A 24,747-nucleotide genomic window follows, 5' to 3' on the forward strand; every position below is an offset into this window, starting at 1 on the left:
GAACGCTCCTCCGAAGGTTATCTGTGTCAGTATCTCAGTTTGTGAACACTATGGTGGGCAGGAAAGGGACCAGTGACTATGACTATGTGTCCTTGAACTTTAAACTTTTAACCATGAATGTTAAAACCATATCAGTCAAAGCGTGCAGAGTGAAAAACTTTGCACATTGAGTTGCCCTATTGGAATACATTGTCAAATTTACAGCTAGTATGACATTTCTACAAGAGGATGGCATATTTCCATAACTCCCAGATGCTGCACTATGGTATATGTAAATGACATGATCTTTCATGTTTGACCGTGTTCTCACTGGCCAGCTCGTGACTCCTCCCCTTTATCCCCCTTAAAGGCTGTCAAGCCACAAGCCTGCCCCCAGTTCGAGTCTGGGTCAGGGACAGATGCTGCCCATCTTTTGCTAATAAAAGCCTTCAGTTCCAATAACTTCAGTCTTTGTGTAATTGATTGTGCATCAGTAATGACTGTTGAGTAGCCAGGGTGTTCTGCTGCTGGTAGGTGACCTCAGTCCCTGAAATCTAAGAGATGGTTGGTGGGTGTCTCCTCATGCCAGACGTTAGGTACAGATCTACTCTACTCTGGCTGATTAACATGTAGGCTTCATCCCTGAAGAGTGAGTGGCTGGCTGTCCTCCAGCAGATTCGCCCTGCTGCTGGCAATGTACTGGCCAGACTTCCTGGCCAGAGATTTCAACCACATCGTCGCTCTGTTCTGACAGCAGACTGGACAGTGCGCACCTCCCCCCCCCCCCCCCCCCCCCCACAGGGAACCAGTAAACTGTACTGAGCTGGTCAATGTATTTAAGAGCCCTGCAGGTGGAGCTCAGCATGAATCCATCACATCAAGAGCTGATGGCTCAGCCAGACCCAGATAGACTTGTTCTTTCTGCCCAATATAAAGCATCCAGACCCGAAATAATGACTGATCATTTCTCCCCACGGATGCTGTCTGATCTGCTGAGTCGTTTTCCCCGCCCCCCCCCCCCCCCACCAACCTCTCATTGTTTGCTCAAGATTCCAGTGTCTACCTCTCGCTTTTTTGATGTTGTGTTTCTATTGTTATTAACTCCCTCTATTTGAAGATATAAAAATAAAGGATAGTTTTGAAGTAAAGCAGATGTTCGGACTGCTCAGTGCTTAATGCTTTTAACTTTTGGAATTGTCATTTTTTTTGTAATTTAGAGACACAGCATGCTAACAGGCCCTTCTGTCCCACAAGTCCATACCGCTCAAATACAGGTGACTAATTAACCTCCCAACCCTGATCGTGGAATGAGCTCAGCACCTGGAGGAGACCCACACGGGCACAGGGAGAACATACTGATAGCAGCGAATTCGAACCCAGTTTGCTGGCGCTGTAATAGCATCACATTAACTGCGCCACCCTTAATGTTCACACAAACAGAATTGTGTCATTGTGATCTGCAGCAGTTAAAACAGGATGGTCACAGGAGTGGTGTTGTCCTCCTTACCTGAAATTGTGAATTTATTCCTCAAGAGTTGTGAGGCCCTTGATTTATGGAGACCCAGTCAGATTTCATTAATTGTGCTTCTATTATGAATGTTGATGATAGCAACTGATAACAAGTTTTTTCAGGAGGGAATTGTTTCTCAGTCCATGGATAGAATAAATTGCAAAGTCCTATTTTTCTCAGCAAAATGACCATAGAATTAACAAATATTTACAGTGGAAAAGCAAGCCACTTGGCCTTTCAAATCCCTACAGGTTCGATGCAGGTGCAATCTACCTAATCCCATTCCCACTTCCCACAGCTCGACAAATTCTTTGCTTCAGATACTTCCCCATCGTCATTTCAAATGAAATTATTGATCAGCCTCCAATAGTTCCAGAGCCCAGCTGCTCCTTGTGAAAGATTTTCAGTGCTTCTGCCATCAATTCCATTCCATTCATTGGTTCTTGCTCATCCACCACAGGAACAGTCTCCCTCCATCTGCTTGGTCAACACCGCTCATTACTTTGAACACTTCCATCAGATCTCTTTGTGCCCTCCTCCATCTGAAGGTGAGCAAGCCCAGCTTCTTCAGTTGATCCACATCACAGAGTCCCTCATCCCTGGAACCAGTACATCAACTCTCACCTGCACCCTTTCCAAAGCCTCCACTCCTCATAAGTGTGACACCCAGAAATAGACACAATGCTCTAGTTCAGGCCAAGCCCATGTGTGTAAATAGTCATCTTTTTTCTCCTTGCTCTTTCTTGCCCCAGCATCCCGATGTGTTTTCACAATTACATTCTCAACTTACACTTTCAACAAATGATACATATTATTAGAAACAAAATAATATGGACAAGAATTTGTCAGGTGTCTTCAAGAAGGATTCCTGACACAGTAAGTGGAGCAGCCCAACAAGAGGAGAGACCATACTGGATCTAATTCTGGATAATGAACCTGGTCAGGTGGCAGATCTCAAAGTGGGTGAGAGTGACCACAACTCCCTGAGCTTTAGCATTGCTATGGATAAGGATAAAAGCAGATAAAATGGGAAGAGTTTAATTGGGGAAGGGATGATCATGATGGGATGAGGCAGGAACTAGCAAGAGTACATTGGAAACAGATGTTCAAAGATAAAAGTACAGATATGGAGGAAGTTTAGGGACCACTTGTGCTGGGTTCAGGATAGGTTTGTCCACTGGGACAAGGAAAAGATGGTAGGAAAAGGGAACCGTGGTTGACAAAACAGGTCAGGCAACTAGTCAAGAGGAAGAAGGAAGCATACATTATATATAGGAAGCAGGAAATGAGAAGGGCCCATGAGAAATATATGGTTGCCAGGCAAGAACATAAGAAAAGACTTAGGAGAGCTCGAAGGGGGCATAAGAAGGCCTTGGCATGTAGGATTAAAGAGAACCCCAAAGCATTCTATGCCTATGCGAAGAACAGGATGACGAGAATTAAGGTGGGCCTGCTAACGGATGAAGGAGGTAATGTGCCTTGAGGCAGAGGTGGTTGTGGATGAAAAAATTAAAGGAAATGAATTTGAGATTCAAGGCATAAAGGAAGAGATGAAAAAATGCAAGCTGAAGCAGCTGCAACAAAAGATCAAATAATGCAAAAAATTGACATTTTAGAAAATTTTAGTCAAAGGAATAATTGTTGGACTTAAAGAAAGTGATGAAGGTGAAGAAATTAAGAAGTTTTTACAGCTTTGGATTCCACAATCTTTGGGGGTAACTGAATTTCAAGGAGACATCGAGATTGAGAGAGCTCATGGAACACTATGGCCGAAGCTACAAGCAGATCAGAGAACTCGACCAATATTAGTTAAATTTTTTTGTGATGAAATAAGAAAGAAAATGTTGGAACTGGCAGCTGAACAAGCAAAAGAAAGACAGTCACCATTGGTTTATAATGGAAATCAGATATTCTTTTACCCTGATAAAAGTTTTGATTTGTTGAAAAAGAGAAAAGAATTCAATGCAGGTAAAAATGTATATGGAAGAAAGGTTATGCCTTTGTCTTGAGGTATCCGACAGTTTTGAAGGTTTTTGTTCCAGATGGGAAGAACAGGTTTTTTATGGAGCCTAATGAATCATAACATAACTTTGACTATACTTCTCCTTGAATCTGTATATTTAAATTTTTTCCTATCTAGATTTGGATTTCAATAAATCCTTTGTCTGAATAGTCTCTTGTAATTTGATATACATATTGGTAATGAATCTTTCAATAAACCTATCAGTTATTAGATATTCAAATGGACTTTGTTCTGGTAATTTAAAATTCCTCCCTAACTTTCTTTTTAAATATGATTTAAGTTTATAATAAGAAAGATAGTATTATGTGGTATATTATACTTAACTTTCAATTGGTCAAAAGTCAAAAAAATGGATCCAAAAAAATCCTTTATTCTTTTTATTCCACAATTATACCAAACCTCAAAATAATGATTATTAATTGTAAAAGGAATTAAAGGATTTTGATTTAATATCATTTTAGTCAACTAACAATTCTTCATTCCTCTTTCTAGATGTACTCTATTCCATACTTTAAGCATGTGCCTCAAAATTGGTGTATCTAGTTTTCCTTTTAATAATCCCTCATTGCCATTTATATAAAATATGTTCAGAATTACTTTCTCCTATTTTACTCATTTCAATTTCCACCCATACAATCTTTAATTGATCTGATAACAAGAAGAGAAAAATCTAAGTTGAGCTGCTTTATAATAATTTTTTTAATTAGGGAATCAAAGTCCCCTGATCCAATTTACATGTTAAATTTTCCAATATCATCCGAGGCATTTTATCCCGCCAAATAAATCTTTTTACACTTTTATTTAAAAATTGAAAAAAACATTATTGGTACAAAAATTGGTATAGATTGAAAAAGATATTGTATTCGAGGAAAGATATTAATCTTTGCCCAATTAATCCTTCCTTTAAAGAAATTGGCAAATCCATCCTTCTTATTAAATCTTCTTTAATTTTCCTCAATAAAGGTATGTAGTTTAATTTAAATAAATTATTTAAATTCTTATCAACATTAATTCCTAAATATTTAATTGCACTGTTCTGCCATTTAAATTTTGTCCTCTTCTTGACTTGAACATAAGCTGTCTCGATCATTGGCATCACTTCACTTTATCAATATTTACTCTGTAACCTGATACTAACCCATACTCAGCCAATCAATCATTTACTTTTTTTAAATGAGCTTTCAGGATTTGTAAGATATAGTATTACATCATCTGCAAAGAGACTAATTTTTGTGTTCTTTATCATTTATCTCAAAGCCCTCAATCTCATGATCCCTTCTAATCACATCGGCTAAAGGCCCTATAGCTAATGCAAATAAAAAGGGGGGATAATGGACAACCTTGTCTAGATGATCTTTTCAACAAAAAAGATTTTGATATTTGTCTATTTGTAATCACTTTAGCCTTTGGACAATTATATAATGCTCTTATCCAATTTATAAAATTTGTTGGAATTCCAAAACCTTCAGTACTTTAAATAAATAATCCCATTCTAATCTATCAAACGCCTTTACCACATCTAAAATTAAAGCCTCTGATGGTATTTTCTTTTCGGAGCCATATCTAATAAACTTAAAAATCTAACAATATTATCCGCTGATCTTTTATTTTTAATAAAACTAGTTTGGTCCATATTAATCAATTTAAGTAAACATTTAGTTAATCTATTAGCTATTAATTTGGACAAAATTTTATAATCAGTATTCAATAGTGAAATTGGTCTATATGAAGAAGGATGCAAAAGGTCCTTCCCTTTTTTTGGAATAACTGTTATTAACGCAGTTTTAAATGACTCAGGTAAATCCCAAAGATCTTCCATTCGATCTAACAATCCCATAAATATCGGAATTTATAACCCTTTAAATTCTTTATAAAACTCAGGAGAGAAACCATCCTCCCCTGGAGCCTTATTATTTGGTAAAGACATCAATATATCATATAATTCTGTAACTGCAAATGAATTTCTTAATTCTGTCTTCTCCTCAATGTTTAACTGTGGTAAAGTAATTTTGGACAAATATTCATCTATTTTATACCCATTTTTCAAAGATTTCTATTTGTATAATTTCTTATAAAATTTCATAAACACATCGTTAATACCTTGGGTTTTATAAGTAAGATGACCCAAATCTTCTTTTACAGCTACTATTGTTCTCGATACTTGTTCAGTCTTCAATTGCCATGCTAAAACTTTATGGGCTCTATCTCCCAACTCATAATATTTTTGTCAGGTTCATCTAATATCCCTCTCTACTCTATATGTTTATATTATGTTAAGCTTCAATTTTTTTAAATCCAATATTTTCCTTTGTTCTTCATTCCCTCAATTTTGCAATTCTTTTTCCATCTTTATTATTTCATTTTCCAAAGAATTAACTTCAGACATATATTTTTTTTTTAACCTTAACCATATAACTTATTATTTGTCCTCTTAAATAAGCCTTCAAAGAGTCCCATACCACAAGCTTATTAGTTACAGAATGTTCATTAAGGTCCATAAAAAGTTTTATCTGTTGCCTTATAAAGTCACAAAAATCTTTCCTTTTCAATAATGCTACATTAAACCTCCATTGGAGGACCATCGCCTTCCCAAGATCGTGTTATATGGCGAGCTCTCCACTGGCCACCGTGACAGAGGTGCACCAAAGAAAAGGTACAAGGACTGCCTAAAGAAATCTCTTGGTGCCTGCCACATTGACCACCGCCAGTGGGCTGATATCGCCTCAAACCGTGCATCTTGGCGCCTCACAGTTTGGCGGGCAGCAACCTCCTTTGAAGAAGACCGCAGAGCCCACCTCACTGACAAAAGGCAAAGGAGGAAAAACCCAACACCCAACCCCAACCAACCAATTTTCCCTTGCAACCGCTGCAATCGTGTCTGCCTGTCCCGCATCGGACTTGTCAGCCACAAACGAGCCTGCAGCTGACGTGGACTTTTTACCCCCTCCATAAATCTTCGTCCGCGAAGCCAAGCCAAAGACATTAAACCTCTATCTATAACCTATATTTTGCTCCTCCTCCAGTAAAACTGACATAACTAAAATTGAATGGTCAGATAATATCCTCGCTTGGTATTCAATATTATGAACTCTTGACTGGAGGCAATTGAGAGGCAATTAAAAACATATCTATACGGGAATATGTCTTATGCCTGTAAGAATAAAATGAATAATCTCTAGTATCAGAATGCATCTTCCTCCAACTATCAACAAGTTTCATTTCATTCATAAAATTTTTCACATCTTTTGTTACCTTATTTTTAACCATAATTTCTCCTGATCTATCCACTTAAAATGAGGTAACAAAAGATGTGAAAAATTAAAAGTAAAATTGAAGTCTCATCCCATAATTATTTTCCCTTTTGTATTAGCTAGCTGCATAAAACATATTGTATAAATTTTCGATCATCTACATTCTTTTTTTTTAAACTTTATTTAAGATTTTATAACATGAATAACATATAGGATTACATTAAAAAAATTAAGAATAAAATAATAAAATTACAATACAGTATCAGTAATCTAAATAAAATATACCCTCCCCAATAATTATTACACATGAATAACCCAACTCAAATTAGTCCAACCCCCCCTTTCCCCCCAAAATAAAGAGTGAAGAATTAATAAAGTTAATAATATATGAGAAAAAAAACCCACTTACAAAAAAAAACAAAAACATAACCGATTAAAATACTAACAAAAAGAGAAGTAATTAATACTAAGATATCAGACTTAAAAAACATATTTAAATCAAACTTAAATGCATATATTTAACAAACAGAGTTAAGATGAAACATATATTTAACTCAAACTTAATATAAAAAATTAGTAAAGTTAGTAACATTGTCTATCAAAAATTCTTAAACAATAATCAATTCTTTAAAAAAAATTGTAGCATGAGAAAAAAATGAAAAAAAACTTTCTCTATAGAGATAAACCTTCACCAAATATCAACTAACTTCACATCTATCATCATATTAGTCACATAAACCACCATCTTAAAACAAAATGCAAACCTCATTAAGCATTGTACAATTCAATTTTAGTACTCTTCCACCATTTTTCCCTTTTACTCTTGAATAATTATCCAATACCACATTTAAATATCCCCAATCATTACGTTAAAATTCAGATATCCAAATAATAAAAACACATCTACAACGAAATCTATATCTTCAACAAATGGAGCATAAACCACAAACAAAATTCAAGCCTCATTAAGAATTGTACAATTCAGATCATCTACATTCAACGCATATATGTTCATCAAGGTCAAATATTCAGAATATATTTTACAATTTATCATCACATACCTCCCCATTTTATCAATCATTTTGTCCAATATTTCAATTGGCAAACTTTTATTTATTAATATTGCTACTCCATTAGTTTTAGAATTAAATGAAGAGAATACCCCTCCTACCCAATCTCTCTTTAATTTCATATGTCCCATTTCCATTAAATGAGTTTCTTGTATAAAAGCCACATCTACTTTAATTTTTTTCATATAGTTCAATAACCTTTTTCTCTTTATCGGATTCTGAATTCCATTAATATTAATACTAATAAATGAAAATTTCCCTGCCATTAGACATCAAAATTAAAACCTATATTCATCCAGCATTCACCTCCATCTCCCCATCCAACCCAACCCTCCCTATATAGTATTTTGTGTATATAACAGTCCAGGCTAAGAACCAAAAAAAGAAAAGAAAACCCCAGAGGCGTATGATGTTAAGGCATCTCTATTATCCTGATCTGAACAGGATACAAAACAAGTCACCTTAGTGCCCATCACAAGTCAGCATCACATTCCCCACTAACTCACTTGAAATATCATACCATCACTAACTATAATTTTATTTATGGACCTTTTAATCCATTAATCTTATAAAGTATATTAGATCACGCACAATATAGGTTAAACCTTCCTCTCCCTTTACACTCTCTCGAAACTCGATGTATTTTCAGTTAAAGCAAAACCTCTCAGTTATATAATAAATTCAAGTATCCACAAAACTATCTGCAGATCTTTAAATGGCAATGAATCAACATATACTTTTGCTTTATTAGGCTCAGTAAAAAATCTATTCCTCCCTCCTGGGACAAATTCATTTAAAACAGCTGGGTATCTCAAAACAAAGGCATAGCCTTTTTTTCCCCACAATACATCTTTAACCAGATTACACTCTTTTCTCTTTTTCAACAAATCAAAACTTATATCTGGATAAAAGAAAATCTTATTTCCATTATAAATCAAAGGTGATTGTCTTTCTTTAGCTTGTTTTGCTGCTAGCCTCTGATATCTTCTCTCTTACTTCATATCCAAGGAATCTGACAAGTATTGAACAAGACCTTTGGTCAAGTTGAGGTTTAGGTTTAGATCTCAATCCCTATGGGCTGGTTCTATCTCCAAATCTCCTTGAAATACAGCCTGACCAAAGATTCCGGAATCCATTGTTGCAAACATTTTTTTCAAGTCTTGACCCTCGTCCCCTTCTTTAAGTCCAACAATTTTCATACTATTCCGTCTACTAAAAATTTCCAAAATGTCTATATTTTGCATTAACTGATTATGCTTAGCACCTGCCTCTGCTTGCACTTTCTTCATTTGATCTTTAATACTTTGAATCTCAAACTCATTTCCTTTAATTTTTTCATCCACTATTTCAATCTAGTGTTCACTTGTTGCAGTTAACACCTCCATGGATTGTCCAAAACAATCAAACATTTGCTTTAATTCACCAGAAAATAAAGAAGCTTCTGCACCTTTTCTACTTTTTTTCTTGATTGTAGGTTGTTCTTGTTCTTTTCTTTGCTTTTCCAGGTCTTCTTCTTGATCACTGGAGCTGTGGGTGTCTGGAATCTTTTTAAAAAATTTTCTCCCTTTTTTGTCCTCTGCGCACGCGCAGCTCGTCACGCAGAGTCATTTCTTCACCCGAGGGGGAGACCTGATGATCAAGGTCTCCCCAGCTTCTGGCCTCTCTGGAGACTACCTCGCAGACAGCTCCAGGATCCTTTCTTAAAGTCGGCCCCTCTTCCTTTTCTTGTTCGGTTTCTTGTACTGCAGTAAGGCCTTTATCCTTCTTTGGTGGCATTGTTAAGGTCTTCTATGCATCTTCAGAGAGTTCCTTCTTCTATTTTCTGTCACTTTTATATTCTTGTTTTGTCATTTTTTTTCACCACTTTTTCGAGGAGAGCACGGATTATCAGTCCAACCCCACATCATGACGTGGCACGCCCACCTCACCAAGGTAAGTTGAACTGGGTTCCCTGACCACCTCCAAGGTAGGGCAGGGACCCAGTTGACTAGGAGCACGCTGCCGGGTCGGATCCTTTCAAGCCGCCACGTGACTGGGGTGCTTGTCCTGACAATAACCACACCAGCAGTGCGAGTATAATTTAATCAACTAATATGTCCACTAAGAGGCCTTGTCTCTCTGCAAGCCCAACCTGGAAGGCGAGACTGTAGCTCTGGACTGCTTTATAGACAAGGTCACCGGGATGCCCCCTGGTGGCCTGGTGGTGGAATTACACCTCAGCACAGAGCCAACCAGGCAAATTGCCCAGTTCACCCCATTTTACACGGCAGCTTGAAAACACCTCATTTCGAGAAGGAGGCACTCGTGTTCTTCGCAAAGAAGGCGTGGAGGTTCAGCGTGTGCTTGAAGGCTCGATTCACCCTGCAAAGATGCATTGTGGAAAGTTTACTGACTGGAGGAAATAGAAAAGAGGAGCCTCTTCCCCCCCCCCTCCCCCTTTTAAGTGTCCGTCACGAAATATAAACGTTATTGGCAAAATAAACATCATCTGTGTTCATCTGCCCGCCCATCTCTTGGGGTCATGGCTTTAATCGGACCCGAGAGTGACGGGGCTGCTGATTGGTTGGTTGGTCGCGTCGTTGTCCTGGCAACGGGCGGACGGGGCGGCGCTGAGCCGAGGCCGAGGCCTGGGTCGACATGTCGCTGCGAACGCTGCCCCTACTCTTCATCAACCTGGGCGGGGAGATGCTCTATATCCTGGACCAGCGGCTCCGGGCCCAGAACATCCCGAGTGACAAGGCCAGGAAAGGTGCGGGTGATCAGGGCCGGAGTCCCGGGGGGGGGGGGGGGGGGGGGGGGGGATGGGTGGAGGTGAGGGAGGCGGTAGGGGGGGAGGGGGAGAGGTGGGTGGGGGGAGAGGGGGAGAGGTGGGTGGGGGGAGAGGGGGAGAGGTGGGTGGGGGGAGAGATGGGTGGGGGGGGAGGGGGAGAGATGGGTGGGGGGGGAGGGGGAGAGGTGGGTGGGGGGGGAGGGGGAGAGGTGGGTGGGGGGGGAGAGGTGGGTGGGGGGGGAGGGGGAGAGGTGGGTGGGGGGAGAGATGGGTGGGGGGGGAGGGGGAGAGGTGGGTGGGGGGGAGAGGGGGAGAGATGGGTGGGGGGGAGAGGGGGAGAGGTGGGTGGGGGGGAGGGGGAGAGGTGGGTGGGGGGGGAGGGGGAGAGGTGGGTGGGGGGGAGGGGGAGAGGTGGGTGGGGGGGGAGGGGGAGAGGTGGGTGGGGGGGGGAGGGGGAGAGGTGGGGGGGGGAGGGGGAGAGATGGGTGGGGGGGGAGGGGGAGAGGTGGGTGGGGGGGGAGGGGGAGAGGTGGGTGGGGGGGTAGGGGGAGAGGTGGGTGGGGGGAGAGATGGGTGGGGGGGGAGGGGGAGAGGTGGGTGGGGGGGAGAGGGGGAGAGGTGGGTGGGGGGGAGAGGGGGAGAGGTGGGTGGGGGGGGAGGGGGAGAGGTGGGTGGGGGGGGAGGGGGAGAGGTGGGTGGGGGGGAGGGGGAGAGGTGGGTGGGGGGGGAGGGGGAGAGGTGGGTGGGGGGGGGAGGGGGAGAGGTGGGGGGGGGAGGGGGAGAGGTGGGGGGGGAGGGGGAGAGGTGGGGAGGGGGAGAGGTGGGTGGGGGGGAGAGGGGGAGAGGTGGGTGGGGGGGGAGGGGGAGAGATGGGTGGGGGGGGGAGAGGTGGGTGGGGGGGAGGGGGAGAGGTGGGTGGGGGGGAGGGGGAGAGGTGGGGGGGGAGGGGGAGAGGTGGGTGGGGGGGAGGGGGAGAGGTGGGTGGGGGGGAGGGGGAGAGGTGGGTGGGGGGGAGGGGGAGAGGTGGGTGGGGGGGGAGGGGGAGAGGTGGGTGGGGGGGAGGGGAGAGGTGGGTGGGGGGGAGGGGGAGAGGTGGGTGGGGGGGGAGGGGGAGAGGTGGGTGGGGGGGGAGGGGGAGAGGTGGGTGGGGGGCAGGGGGGGTGGGGGGCAGGGGGGGTGGGGGGCAGGGGGGGTGGGGGGCAGGGGGGTGGGGGGCAGGGGGGTGGGGGGCAGGGGGGGAGGGGGAGAGGTGGGGGGAGAGGGGAGAGGTGGGGGGAGAGGGGGCAGGGGGGGTGGGGGGGAGAGGGGGCAGGGGGGGTGGGGGGGAGAGGGGGCAGGGGGGGTGGGGGGAGAGGGGGCAGGGGGGGTGGGGGGGAGAGGGGGCAGGGGGAGAGGGGGCAGGGGGAGAGGGGGCAGGGGGAGAGGGGGGAGGGGGAGAGGGGGAGGGGGAGAGGGGGGTGGGGGGAGAGGGGGGTGGGGGGGGAAGGGGGTGGGGGGGAGGGGGAGAGGTGGGTGGGGGGGAGGGGAGGGAGAGGTGGGGGGAGGGGGGGGTGGGGGGGAGGGGGAGAGGGGTGGGGGGGGTGGGGGGGAGGGGGAGAGGGAGAGGGGAGGGGGAGAGGGGGTGGGGGGGAGGGGGGGAGGGGGTGGGGGGGGAGGGGGTAGGGGGGAGGGGGGGTGGGGGGGAGAGGGGGTGGGGAGGGGAGGGAGGGGGATGGGGAGGGGAGGGAGGGGTGATGGGGAGGGTGAAGGAGTGGGATCGAGGGTTGGAGGTGGAGGTAGGTGAATGATGGGGGTGAAGGTTAGTGGGGGTAAGGGCTCGAGATAGCAGAAGTGGATGGTGGGGTTCCTGGGGAAGAGGTGAGGGCACCGGGGGTGGGGCGCCAGAAGCAAGCGGTGAGGGACTCTGGCATCGCGGATGAGAATGATCAGGATCCTGAGTATACAGTGTCACCCAAGTGCTCTGTCACCCAAGACGAGCCACTGGACATTATCTGACCAATGAGTCCTCTCCATTATCCCAAATCCCTGGGTTGTCCTCAATTACCATAGATCACTACAACATTTAAACAGGTCCATCTAGTCTGTACTGAACTTTTATTCCATCTGGCTCTATTGACCTGAACCTGGTCCATAGCCTTCCATACTTCCCATCTCGATACTGATACTTAAACATTGAATTTGAGCCTGTGCTCATCATTGCAGTTGGTTCCTCACACTCTCTGCTCTCTGTGTAAAGACATTGCCCTTAATGTTCCCTTTAAACACTTAACCCTTGACCCATTTCCTCTGGTTCACTCCTCACATTGTCTAAACAGAAAAAAGCCTCCTTGCCTCTATAATCATTCTTTAAAGTCCCAACATATTTTACCATTTCCTGGCTAGATCCACAGTGAACTACCTCCCATGCTCCAATCTGATAAGTTGTAATCATATGTAGCACTCTCCCATCATCTTAATAAGCCAGGATAAATACCTGCATTTCTGCCTCTACACCCCATTCTCGGTTAACTTTTTAAAACATGGACCCAATTCTTTTCCTTCCTCCCATTTGTTCTATAACAACTGATTGAAAAAAACTTCCTCACCAAGCCCCAATATCATAGGTTAGTAAAGTGTCAGCATAATATGCCTAATGATCTTCACATAGGAAATCCACTAATACTGTAAGTTCATTTTTGAATGTGGCCTCCACTTTCTATAATGCGATTTACAATTTCTACCCCTTGGGGCTTGTGGATAATAGTGACATCAAAATAGTTCACAAAAGTCTGAAATCTATATTTTTAGTTTGGAACAGTTGGAATTTTTTAAATATATTCACTGTCAATTTCTTTCTGCCTTTCCTCCAAACCTGACATTTAAAGAAAATGGATACCATCAAGGTCATATATGAATTCCATGAAAATTGAATGAAACTCCACTGGCCAAAATGCTGGTACTGGCACTTGCCAGTGAACTGCATAATGCTTGTCTTTAAGAGTTGCCTTTTTGAGCATGGCATGAATCAAATTGATCTTTTGGGAAGTAAATTAGGAATGTACATATTGTAGATGTGGTTCTCAACCTTTTTCTTTCCACTCATCCCTATGCCATAGGTACTCTGTGATTAGTAAGGGATTGCTTAAGGCTTAAAGTGGTATGTGAGTGGAAAGAAAAATGTTGAGAACTACTGTGCTAGGCTAATTCCTGGGATGAGAGTGTTGTCCTATCTTGACTAAGTTGGATCTATATTTTTTGAAGTTTATAAATTTAATTAAAAAATAAAGGTTGATCAATCCCCTGGCATCTTGCATATTTCAATAAGATGTTGATTTAGTTTTAACCTGAAGGAACATCTGTAACAAGGCATGTAGTTACAAGGTAATGGTTTGGCCATTTAAACCTGAAGTGGGTAGATTGGATTTCTCTATCCCAGATATTTGTGAACATTACATTATTGGGGGTACTCAAAACATTGAAAGATCAGGAAATTGAGGGTTGTGGGTGAACCACAGTCAATAACTCAAAAGACAAGAGTTAAGCGAATAGCATCGGCTTTTATTAGCAAGAACATAGCAACGTTGGCCTTCTCCTAGGCTAGTCCCAATCTGAGTTGAGAGCAGTGGACAGGAAGACTTAATATGCAAGCAATGGGGCTACTTCCCCCCTGGTCAGCCTCTAGCGCTGGTCCTCAATACCACCAATGACATTCTACTTACGTGCAATACCAAGGATTACCACACTCACCCCTCCTTTTTTAAAAAAACACGAAAGTGAGCTGTGACAGACTGGTAACAAGACTAAGACTAAATTCTTGTGGAAGAAAATGGATGTGGCGGGATGAAGAGCCCCTCAGTGGGTTCATTCCCATGGCCACAAGAATTAGGTGGTTGGTTACCATGCGGTACTTGTGTGGGTGGGCTGAGTGGTGGAGGTGTAGACTCAGATGCCCCAGCTGGTGCGAGGTATTGAACAGGCACTGAGTCCTCCTTCCCATCTGGAAAATGAAGGAGTTGAATTCGTTTGACCAATGGATCTGATCTGCGGGGTCTCACATGATGCTTGAGGTTGTATTGTGTTGGTGGAAGGTAGGGGCCCTTTGAAGTCGATACTGAGGCGTTTGAAGGGACAAGAGGATTTGATGAGGTTGGTACATGGTGGTCGTTAAAACTGTGGTTTTCACTCTGTAGATTTGGCAATTGTGAGTGACCTCGTGAACCTCATCAATAGAGTAAGGGAGATTGTGTGATTTTTACAAAGTGGTAGACCCTTGTTATCCCAGGGTGGCAGAATTGATTGTATAATGTTTGGAATTGAGTGAAATTTACAGAGACACAAGTCCCTCTGGATAGGGTGTCAGAGGGTTCATTGAGTTTGCCTGGGCGGTACAGAATGTCGTAGTTGAAGGTGGATAGTTCCAACTTTCAGCAGAATATTTTGCTGTTTTTAATTTTGCTACAAGCCTGGTTGTTGAACATAATCGTTGGTCAGTGACTAGGGTGAATCATCTTCTTCTTTCTTCTTTGGCTTGGCTTCGCGGACGAAGATTTATGGAGGGGTAAAGTCCACGTCTGCTGCATGCTCGTTGGTGACTGACGAGTCCAATGCGGGACAGGCAGGCACGGTTGGAGCAGTTGCAAGGGAAAATTGGTGGGTTGGGGTTGGGTGTTGAATTTTTCCTCCTTTGCCTTTTGTCAGTGAGGTGGGCTCTGCGGTCTTCTTCAAAGGAGGTTGCTGCCCGCCGAACTGTGAGGCGCCAAGATGCGCGGTTGGAGACGATATCAGCCCACTGGCGGTGGTCAATGTGGCAGGCACCAAGAGATTTCTTTAAGCAGTCCTTGTACCTCTTCTTTGGTGCACCTCTGTCTCGGTGGCCAGTGGAGAGCTCGCCATAGAACACGATCTTGCTTTGACAATTACCTGAGCCTCTTTTTCAACTGAAGAGTGTCGTATTTCAGGGCCCTGCAGGGTGCGGGGGAAGAAGCAAAGGGTCTGTCTGCTTGATTTAAGGTAGCAGCCAGGGCAAAATCTGAGGCATCACTTTCCACTTGGAATGGCTTAGATTCGTCATAAGCGTACATGGAGGATCTGACAATGTCTTGCTTGATATTAGTGAAAGCAGCAAGAGCTTGTTCTGAGAGGGGGAAAGAGGACATTTTGATAAGAGGTTGGGCTTTGTCAGCGTAGCGAGGTACCCACTGGGCATAGTAGGAGAAAAATCCCAGACATCTTTTAAGGGCTTTATGAGTTGTAGTTCGGTAGTTACATGAGAGGGTGCAACCGGTCAGGATCTGGGCTGATCACACCATTTTCGACCCCATAGCCCAGGATGGACAATTTAGTTGCACGGAAATTGCACTTTGTTCATTGTTGGTTTTAGGCAAATTGAGAAATTTGTCAAGGTTAGCGTTGTGGTCCTATAAGTTGTGACTGCATATTGCGACATTATCTTAGTGGGGATAGGTGGCGATTGGGATATTGTCACCACTATGCAGTCCATTTGTCTCTGGAATACAGACACCCGTAAGTGACACGGAGGAATTGATACAACCTACCATCAGCTTTGAAAGCCGTATAAATACGGTCATTTTCATGAATGGGCAGCTGGTGATAGGCAGATTTCAGGACTATGGTGGAGGAAACCTTGTAGTGGCCTATTTTGTTCACCATGTCATTTATTCTTGGTAAGGGATAAGTATCCAATTGAGTGAATTTGTTAATAGTTTGTCTGTAATTGATACCATCCAATTCTTTGTTCCTTGTTTCATTTACTACTATGACTTGAGCACACCAGGGGCTGGTGCTCGGTTCAGTAACACCTTCCTGTCGTAGCCGTGGTACTTCTAATTTGACCTGTCAACAGCAAAGTAGCGATGAGTCTGCAAACGGGAGCGAGATTGGTGAATAGTCGTGACGGGGCACTCTCAGTGTCAAGAGGTTGCAGGAGCGTTGTCCGACTACCAGAGGAGGATGAGGTCCATTGTAAGCTTTCGACCTGACACTGGAAATCAGTGTCAAGAGCACAGGGCCACAGAGATTGGGTAAGACGAGTAATCGGAAATCCTTGTATTCAGTGCCCTTAATCAACAGGTCAGGAAGACAGTAGCTATGTACCTCTGTTGTGTGGGAGCAAGAGGCTAGGCAAATTTTGTGGTCAGTGTTTTGGACTTCGAGAGCACAGAGGGCAACCACACGAGGATGGATAAAACTCTCAGTACTTCCACTGTGGAACATGTGGTTCATAGGGTGTCTATTTACTTCTATATTCAGCATGGAACATGTTAAATCATGGCTACTTGCCTAATTTAGTTCCAGCACGGCCAGAGTTGTCAGTGTAGCATCATCCTGTTTTTCATGTCGCTTGTCTCCAGAGGGTGCCTTCCAATTAGATTTTGAGCCGGCTGGAGATTTTGAGATAAGCAGGCAGAAGAGATTGATGGCAGTTCCCACTCTTCCCTTGAGATAACAGCAGTTTCGGCCCTTTTAGAAAGCCCTCTACAGATCTTTCCGAAGCGACCCTTCTTTCCGCATTTAACACACACAGCCTCTCAAGCAGTGCATCGGGATGTCGGATACTCAGCTTGTCCGCAGAAGTAGCATTTCAGTTGATTTTGTGGAGCCGCAGCCACAACAGGGCCAATGGCCGAGTCTTGAGTCAGGCCATTTGGGCAGTTCAGTAGAGTATCGAGTGGAGTGGGAGGGCACGGCCATGATTCAGCAACTGGTTCAGAGGAGTAGATATTTCCCCCCACCCCCTTCTAAATGCAAGGTCAAGAGACTTGGTGATTCTTATAGCTTGATTTAAATCCAGCTTGCCTGACTCCAGCAGCCACTGTCTCATATAATTGATTTCACTCCAGAGACCAATGAGTCCAGGACCAGTATGTCAACAATTTCTTCATCAGACTCCACTCTCCTTAAGTATGCCCTCCCCAGGTCACGAAGAGTCAGGATGAAGTCATTGACTCCCCCGGGTGCTGCTTGCATGTAGCCAGCAAGTGTCTGGCATGCACTTCATTCTGCTGGCCCACATTTTTTTCTCTCAGAGGAGTGATAACAGCTGAATAAATCTCTTATCAGTATTAAGGCTTTGGTGCCTATCTGGGACAGAAGTCTTAGTAGCTTCTGCTCGTCATCCACTATCCCAGCCACATTAAAAATGCTTCCAGGTACCGCAGCCAATGCTCAGAATGTTGCGGCCTCTGGGGCTTGTGGGTCGAGCTCAAGTCAGTCTGATTTCAAAATTTGCTCCATTCTTACCAGAGGTTGAGGTCTGAGCCCAGGCATCTGTCCCAGCGGTGTGGGAGGCTGCACTGGCTATGGGGCTTGAACGTGCAATGGTATTGCAGTCTCCAGAGGAGGAAGCGGAAGCAGTTGTTGAACCTTCGGTCAGTGAGCCTGTGCTCCTCCGACTGCTCCATTGTCTTCATCCCTGACTCTGGGCACTGGGCATTGGGCACTGCTTTTGAAGTTTTCTCAAATTAACCTTACTAATAAAATTGAACCTCAGTCAATAACTCCCAGGACAGGAGTTATGCAAATATTAGCAAGAAAATGGCAGTTTTAGCCATCTACAAGGCTTGTCCCAATCTGAGCTGAGAGCAGTGGACAGGAACACTTCTATGCAAGCAATGTCAGCCTACAGCGCCAGTCCTCCATACCAGCTAGCGGTGAGCAACTACATTCTACATACAAGCAGGCAATACCAAGGATCACCACAGTGGGGAATTACTGTAACAGAAGAGTTGAGTACTGACAGATTAACCAAGATTGTGTTTGGGACAAGCACTCCTGTCACTGTTGTTTGACTGTTTTTGCACCGAGGTCCAGAGAATGCTATTTTGTCAGGTTGTACCTCATAACTGCGCACTCAGATGACAATAAACGACTTGAAATGGAACTCTAAAATAAGACATTGTTCCTATCCTATTGTTGGAAGTACAACTTTAGAACCAAGAGGGGCACAAATTTACCACAACACAAATAACTGCGATGTTGCCTGGAGTAATTAAGAGGGATTTAGGTCCCTTAAACTAAAACTGTAAAGAATGAAACATGATAGGCTGCAGATGCTGTGATTACTGTAAACACATTGAAATGATGGAGGAACTCAGCTGGTCTCTTCAGAATCTATAGGAGACAAAGATATATTGCCAATGTTTTGGGCCTGAGCCCTTCTTCAAGAAAAATTCAGAAAAGGCAGAAGAGGATATATCAGAAAATCTCAGAATTCAAACAATGGGTGAGGAATCCAGACCAACAGGTGTTAATTGGATATGATCAAAGAGGAGGTAGAATTCATCATGACTGTGTGAAAGGAGAGACCACCGAGGGGAGAGGAGGAGGGGGGGATGAGGGAGGGGGAAGGAAGGAAGAAGTTAATGAAAGCTAGAATCAATATTAAGATTTATTGTCATGAACAACTCTTGAAATTCGGTGTTTTGCAGCAGCGTCATCGTAGTCGAAAAATGTATTCTAAACCATCTTATGATCTTATGATCTTCCGGGAGAAATAGTGGCGGCGGAGTCAATTGTATTATTTAAGAAAAGGTTGGACAGGTCTATGGATGAGAAGAAGATGGAGGGTTATGGGCATTGTGCAGGGAGGTGGGACTAGAGAGGGGTGTTTGGTTCGGTGCGGACTAGAAGGGCCTAATGGCCTGTTTCCGTGCTGTAAATTGTTATGTTATGTTATGACATTACTTTAAAAATAATAATACTGCATGAAAGGGAAGGCAGAGTCTGTGGTTCATTGATTCAGGAATCTGATGGCAGCGGGGAAGAAGCTGTCCTTGTGCAGCTGAGTGCTCGTCTTTAGGCTCCTGTACCTGTTCCCTGATGGTAGCAGAGTGAAGAGGGTATGGCCTGGGTGGTGGGGGTCTTTGAGGAGAGAGGCTGCTTTTTTTAAGTTACCGCCTCTGAGAAATCGATATTAATGCCCTCCGTTTGGAGGGTGCCCAGTCAAATGATGTTGTTCCTCCAATTTCCGGGTGGTCTCAGTCTGGCAGAATATGAGACTATGGACAGACATGCCCACAAGGGACTGGGCGGCCTTTGGGAGAGCCACATTATTGCAGTGGACAGAATGGAAGTGCTCAACAAAACAGCTTCCCAGGCTGCATCATTTCTCCGATGTAGAGGAGTCCACAGAGAGAGCATGAGATGCAGTAGATGACCCCTGCAGATTCACAAGTGAAATGATGCTTCACTTGGAAGGACTGTTTGGGACCCTGAATGGTGCTGTGGGAGGAAGTGAGGGCGCAAGTGGAGCATCTCCTGCGGTCACAGGGGTAGGTTCCAAGGGGACGATTGGTGGGGAGGAGGAGTGGATTAGGGAATTACGGAAGGGAGGAGGAGAGGTAAATATGTGTCTAATGATGGGATCATATAGTAGGTTTTGGGAATGGGAGAGGATCTTGTGTTGGAGGTGAGAATGAGGAATCCTATCCTTATTGCATATGAGGGCAGAGGAGCCAGGCCAGATGTATGGCTAATGAAGGATATACAGGTGAGTGCTGAATTGGTGGTGGTAGAGGGAAAGCCACATTGTTTGAAGAAGGTGGACATTTCTAATGATCTGGCATGGAAGTCCTCATCCTGGGTGCAGATGCGATGGAGATGGAGGAATTGATGGAATGGAATCCTTACAGGGGACAGGGTGGAAGAGGTGTTATTGTGAGAGTTGATGGGTTTATGGAAAATGTTTATCCACTCTCCACCCCATAACCCCTGCCTGGTCTTCACCATCCCCTCATTCTTTCCCCTTTCAGAGACTGAATACGCGGTCCTCAGTGGAGGTATCACCTCCCTCCCCCCACCCCACCTACGCCCATACCTTAATTAGTTATTTGCAGCCCACGATGTTGAACTCTTCTTTCGTCAGCTCCATCTCCTTGCTTACTTCTACAACCACAACTTTCCACCCCCACTACAAAACCCTTCTCTCGTTTTAAAATGTCTTCCTCCTCCGGGACACTTCATTTCAGTCTTCTATCTGTTCTGGACCTTTATATTTCCAACTGCTTCCATGACATCAACTGTATTGACTTCTCTACTCCCCTCACTCATTCCAATCTCACCTCCTACTGCAGTCAAGGATGACACTGTTGTGGTCTGCACACTGACCTTTGTGGCTGAAGCCAGATGACAATTCTCAGACACCTCTTACTCATTCCTCCAACAGAACCCCACCAAAACTCATGAACTTATCATTCACCATCTCTGAACTCATCACTCCAGTCACCTCCTTGACATGGCCTCCAACCATATTATTTTCCAACCCTGTATCACCCATCTCTACCTCCTACCCAAGATCCACGAACCCAATTGTCCCGACAGACCCATCGTGTCCATGTGCTCCTGCCTCACCAGATTGGTTTTCACTTACCTTGACTCTGTTTTGTCCTCCCAGTCCAGTCCCTCTCCACCTATATCTAGGATACTTCATGCACCCTCCATCACTTCAACAATTTCCAGATCCCTGAGCTCGATTGTCTTAGACTTACCATAGATAAACAATCCCTATACATCTCCATCCCCCATACTGGAGCCTCAAAGCCCTTTGTTTCTTTCTGGACAATAGAACCAACCAGTCCCCCTCCACCACCATCACCCTCCTCTGGCTGGCAGAACTTGTCCTCTCCCTCAATTTATCTTTTGACTCATTGCACTTTCTCCAGTTTAAGGGGTAGCCATGGGTACCTGTGTGGGTCCCATCTATGCCTGCCTTTTTGTTGGCTACATGGAGCAATCCATGCTACAAGCCAACACAGGCAAGGCCCCTCAACTCTTCCTCCAAGTCATCGATGACTACTTTGATGCTGCCGCATGTACCTTCGATGAACTCATTGGCTTCATCCAACCTTGCCTTCAATTTCCACCCCAATCTCAAATTCACTTGGTTCATCTTGAGCAACATTCTCCCTTCACTTGATCTCTGTCTCCATCTCGAGAAAAACTCTCAACAGACATCTTCTATGAACCCACAAACTTCCACAGCTATATTACCTACAGCTCTTCCCACCCTGTCCCCTGTAAGGATTCCATTCCATTTTCTCAATTTCTCTGTCGCATCTACACCCAGATGAGGACTTTCATGCCAGATCCTCAGAGATGTCCTCCATCTTCAAATAAAAGGGACTTTCCCTCCACCACATCAACTTGGCATTCACCTGCATATCCTCCATTACACACACATTTGCTTGGCCCCCTCCATCATCACATGCAATGAGGACAGGATTCCTCGTCCTCACCTACCACGCCAGCCTCCGCATCCGGCACATCCTCCTCTAGCCTTTTTTGCCACCTATTACATGATCCCACCACTAGATATTTACTCCCCTCTCCTCCATCTGCCTGGACCTCTCCCTCTGTGACTCCCTTGTCCACCTTTCCCTTCCCACCAATCGTCCTTTTGGGACCTACCCCTGTGATCACAGGAGATGTTTCACTTGCACCCATACTTCCTCCCTCAGCACCATTCAGGCCCAAAACAGTCCGTCCAAGTGAAGCAACGTTTCACTTGTGAATTTTCAGGGATCATCTACTGCAACCGGTGATCCTCTTGTGGTCTCCTCTACATCAGAGAGACTGGATGCAGACTGGGAGATGGCTTTGTCAAGTACCTCTGTTCTGTCTGACACAATAGCGTGGATCTGCCAGTGGCCACCCATTTCAATTCTCCATCCCATTCCCTTGCCAAATGTCTGTCCATGGTCTCATGTACTGCCAGGCTGAGGTCACCCATAAATTGGAGGAACAAGACCTCATCTTCCAACTGGGCACCCTCCAACTGGATGGCATTAATATCGACTTCTCTGGCTTTCATTTAAACCACCCCCCAACCCTCTTCTCTCTGTCATCACTCCATTCCCTGTCATATTTCACACAGACATGATAAATTCTACCTCATCCCTGATCACATCCAATTTACACCATTTGTTGGTCTGATTCCTCCCCGTTTGAATTCTGAGACTTTCTGATGTTTCTTGCTTCTGCCTTTTCTGATTTTCCCCCCCCCCCCCCCCCCCCACCTTGACAAAGGGCTCAGGCCTGAAATGTTGGCAATATATCTTTGTCTCTTATAGATGCTGAAAAGACTGGCTGAGTTAGTTCCTCCAGCATTTTGGTGTGTTCACTGAAACAGTAAATGGAAAGATGAGGAGGCAGTCTCACCAGAGATTAAGGTGAGAAACAATGGTTCTAAACACTTTTTACTATCACCAGCTCTCTTCACCTCTAATTATCTCTCCCCAACTACTTTTTAAATTATTATTTTGTCCACTGTTAAAGAATGCAGTTTGCAATGATGAAATACTAAGGGCTGAAGCTCTTTGTACCTAGCAAAAATGCTAAAGATGCCTGAAATATTTTGACACCTGCAGTTTGTGCTCCTCTTTATTCCACTCGTGCCTTCCTTCAGGGGGATAACCGTTTGTAGAATGGATTTTACCACTATTCTGAAATAAAGAATTACAACTTAAGAATTTGTGTAAGAAGGGAAGTAGTTTTGCTTTAGCAAAGCAAGGGTATTGGTGGTAATGAGAGCCAAGAAATTGAGAGATAGCTGTCCCTTCAAAATAATGTAAAGGGAATGGAGGAGGTGATGTGTCTGGTGGTGCATTTCATAGAAGGTGGTAGAAATTGTGCAGGTTGATCTATTGAACATGGAGATTGTTATTGAGGACATATCCATACTCTGTCTGGGAGAGGGAGTGACAACAGAACTGCAAGAAATAGAACAGATGTGGTTGAGATCCCTGTAAAGTCTGATAGAGGGGAAGCCATGGTTAAGAAAAACAGCTTGAAAATAGCACTGTGAAGTATGTTGTCATTTGAACAAATCCAACATAGCCTAAAAAATTGTAGGAATAGCTCAACCTCAGCAAATGTATCACTGTTGTCACTAACTTCATCAGCAAGTATGGGAAGGACTGTGTGCCAAAAAGAATGATCTGTGCGTTCTCTAACTGGAGTCATTGGAGGGGAAGCCATGGTTAAGAAAAACAGCTTGAAAATAGCACTGTGAAGTATGTTGTCATTTGAACAAATCCAACATAGCCTAAAAAATTGTAGGAATAGCTCAACCTCAGCAAATGTATCACTGTTGTCACTAACTTCATCAGCAAGTATGGGAAGGACTGTGTGCCAAAAAGAATGATCTGTGCGTTCTCTAACTGGAGTCATTGGCTGAAGTGCAAGGTCCACTCACTACTGAAGGTGAGGTCTGAGGCTTTCAACACAGGTGATCCAGCCCTTTACAAGAAATCCAGGTATGACCTCTGCAAGTAGACGTACCAGTCCAAACTTGAATCTGAGATAATCCTATAAACACCAAACAACGGTGGCAGGGCATGCATGTTATCACTGTCTATAAAGCCAAGTTGGATACAATAACATGCAACAGCGTATCCCACCCTGATGAATTAATACATCCTATACTTGCTTTGAACAAGAGGCCAGCAAGCTCGTGGCACATTGGGTATACCTGCACCCACTGTTGCTGCCACAGGCATCGAATAGGTCTTTCTGAGAGAATTGGGGGTAGGTCCTTGGACATTTTTTTGAGCCTGTGCAGACTAGGTGGCAGGAGTAGTCACATATATCTTGGTCTCCCTACTACAGGCAGAAGTACCCACTTACTTTAAAAATGCCATGGTCATTATGGTACCAAAGAAAAACATTAACGGGGTTAAATAACTACAGGCCATTGGCTGCAGTATCCATATTTATGAAGTGTTTCAAGATGCTGTCCATGGATCCTTGCTCCCGTCGACCCACTTTAATTTCCACAGGCTGACCTAGATGCTATTTCCCTGGCTTAAGTACAGCCCTAAAGCATATGTATAACAAGAATGCATGTAAAACTGCTGTTCATTGATTATAGTGCCATTTTTAACACCATTGTGTAAAATAAATACCAGACCTTGGCCTTTTATTTTTTTCTTCACCTCATCACCAAAATTGCAACTGGATCCCTAATTTCCTGTCCTGCACACTGCAATCAGTAAGAATTGAAGTCAGCACCTCCTCTACAGCTACTCAATTCTAGTGCCATGGAAGTGTGGAAAGCTGCACACACAGGTTCCTATTATATTACTCCTTTTGTGTATCTGTGATTGTGTGGCCAAACACCACTCTAACACCGATCTCTAAATATACAGGTA

General features: G+C 44.3%; 1 protein-coding gene across 2 annotated transcripts in view; it reads left to right on the top strand.

The window, feature by feature from the left end:
* Window positions 1-10,409: 10,409 nt before the first annotated feature.
* The window catches only part of oscp1b (organic solute carrier partner 1b), a 38,633-nt gene continuing 24,295 nt past the window's right edge, over window positions 10,410-24,747 (top strand). Inside the window, exon 1 of one of the 2 annotated variants that reach the window (XM_069895898.1) lies at window positions 10,410-10,582. In XM_069895898.1, the coding sequence (XP_069751999.1) occupies window positions 10,471-10,582 (112 nt within the window). In that variant the 5' untranslated portion in view covers window positions 10,410-10,470. Of the gene's footprint in view, window positions 10,583-22,677; window positions 22,768-24,747 lie in introns of those variants that run through there. The other variant, XM_069895899.1, reaches the window with a different exon arrangement.

This window comes from Narcine bancroftii, chromosome 8 (assembly GCF_036971445.1).
Source record: "Narcine bancroftii isolate sNarBan1 chromosome 8, sNarBan1.hap1, whole genome shotgun sequence".
Taxonomy (NCBI): Eukaryota; Metazoa; Chordata; class Chondrichthyes; order Torpediniformes; family Narcinidae; genus Narcine; species Narcine bancroftii.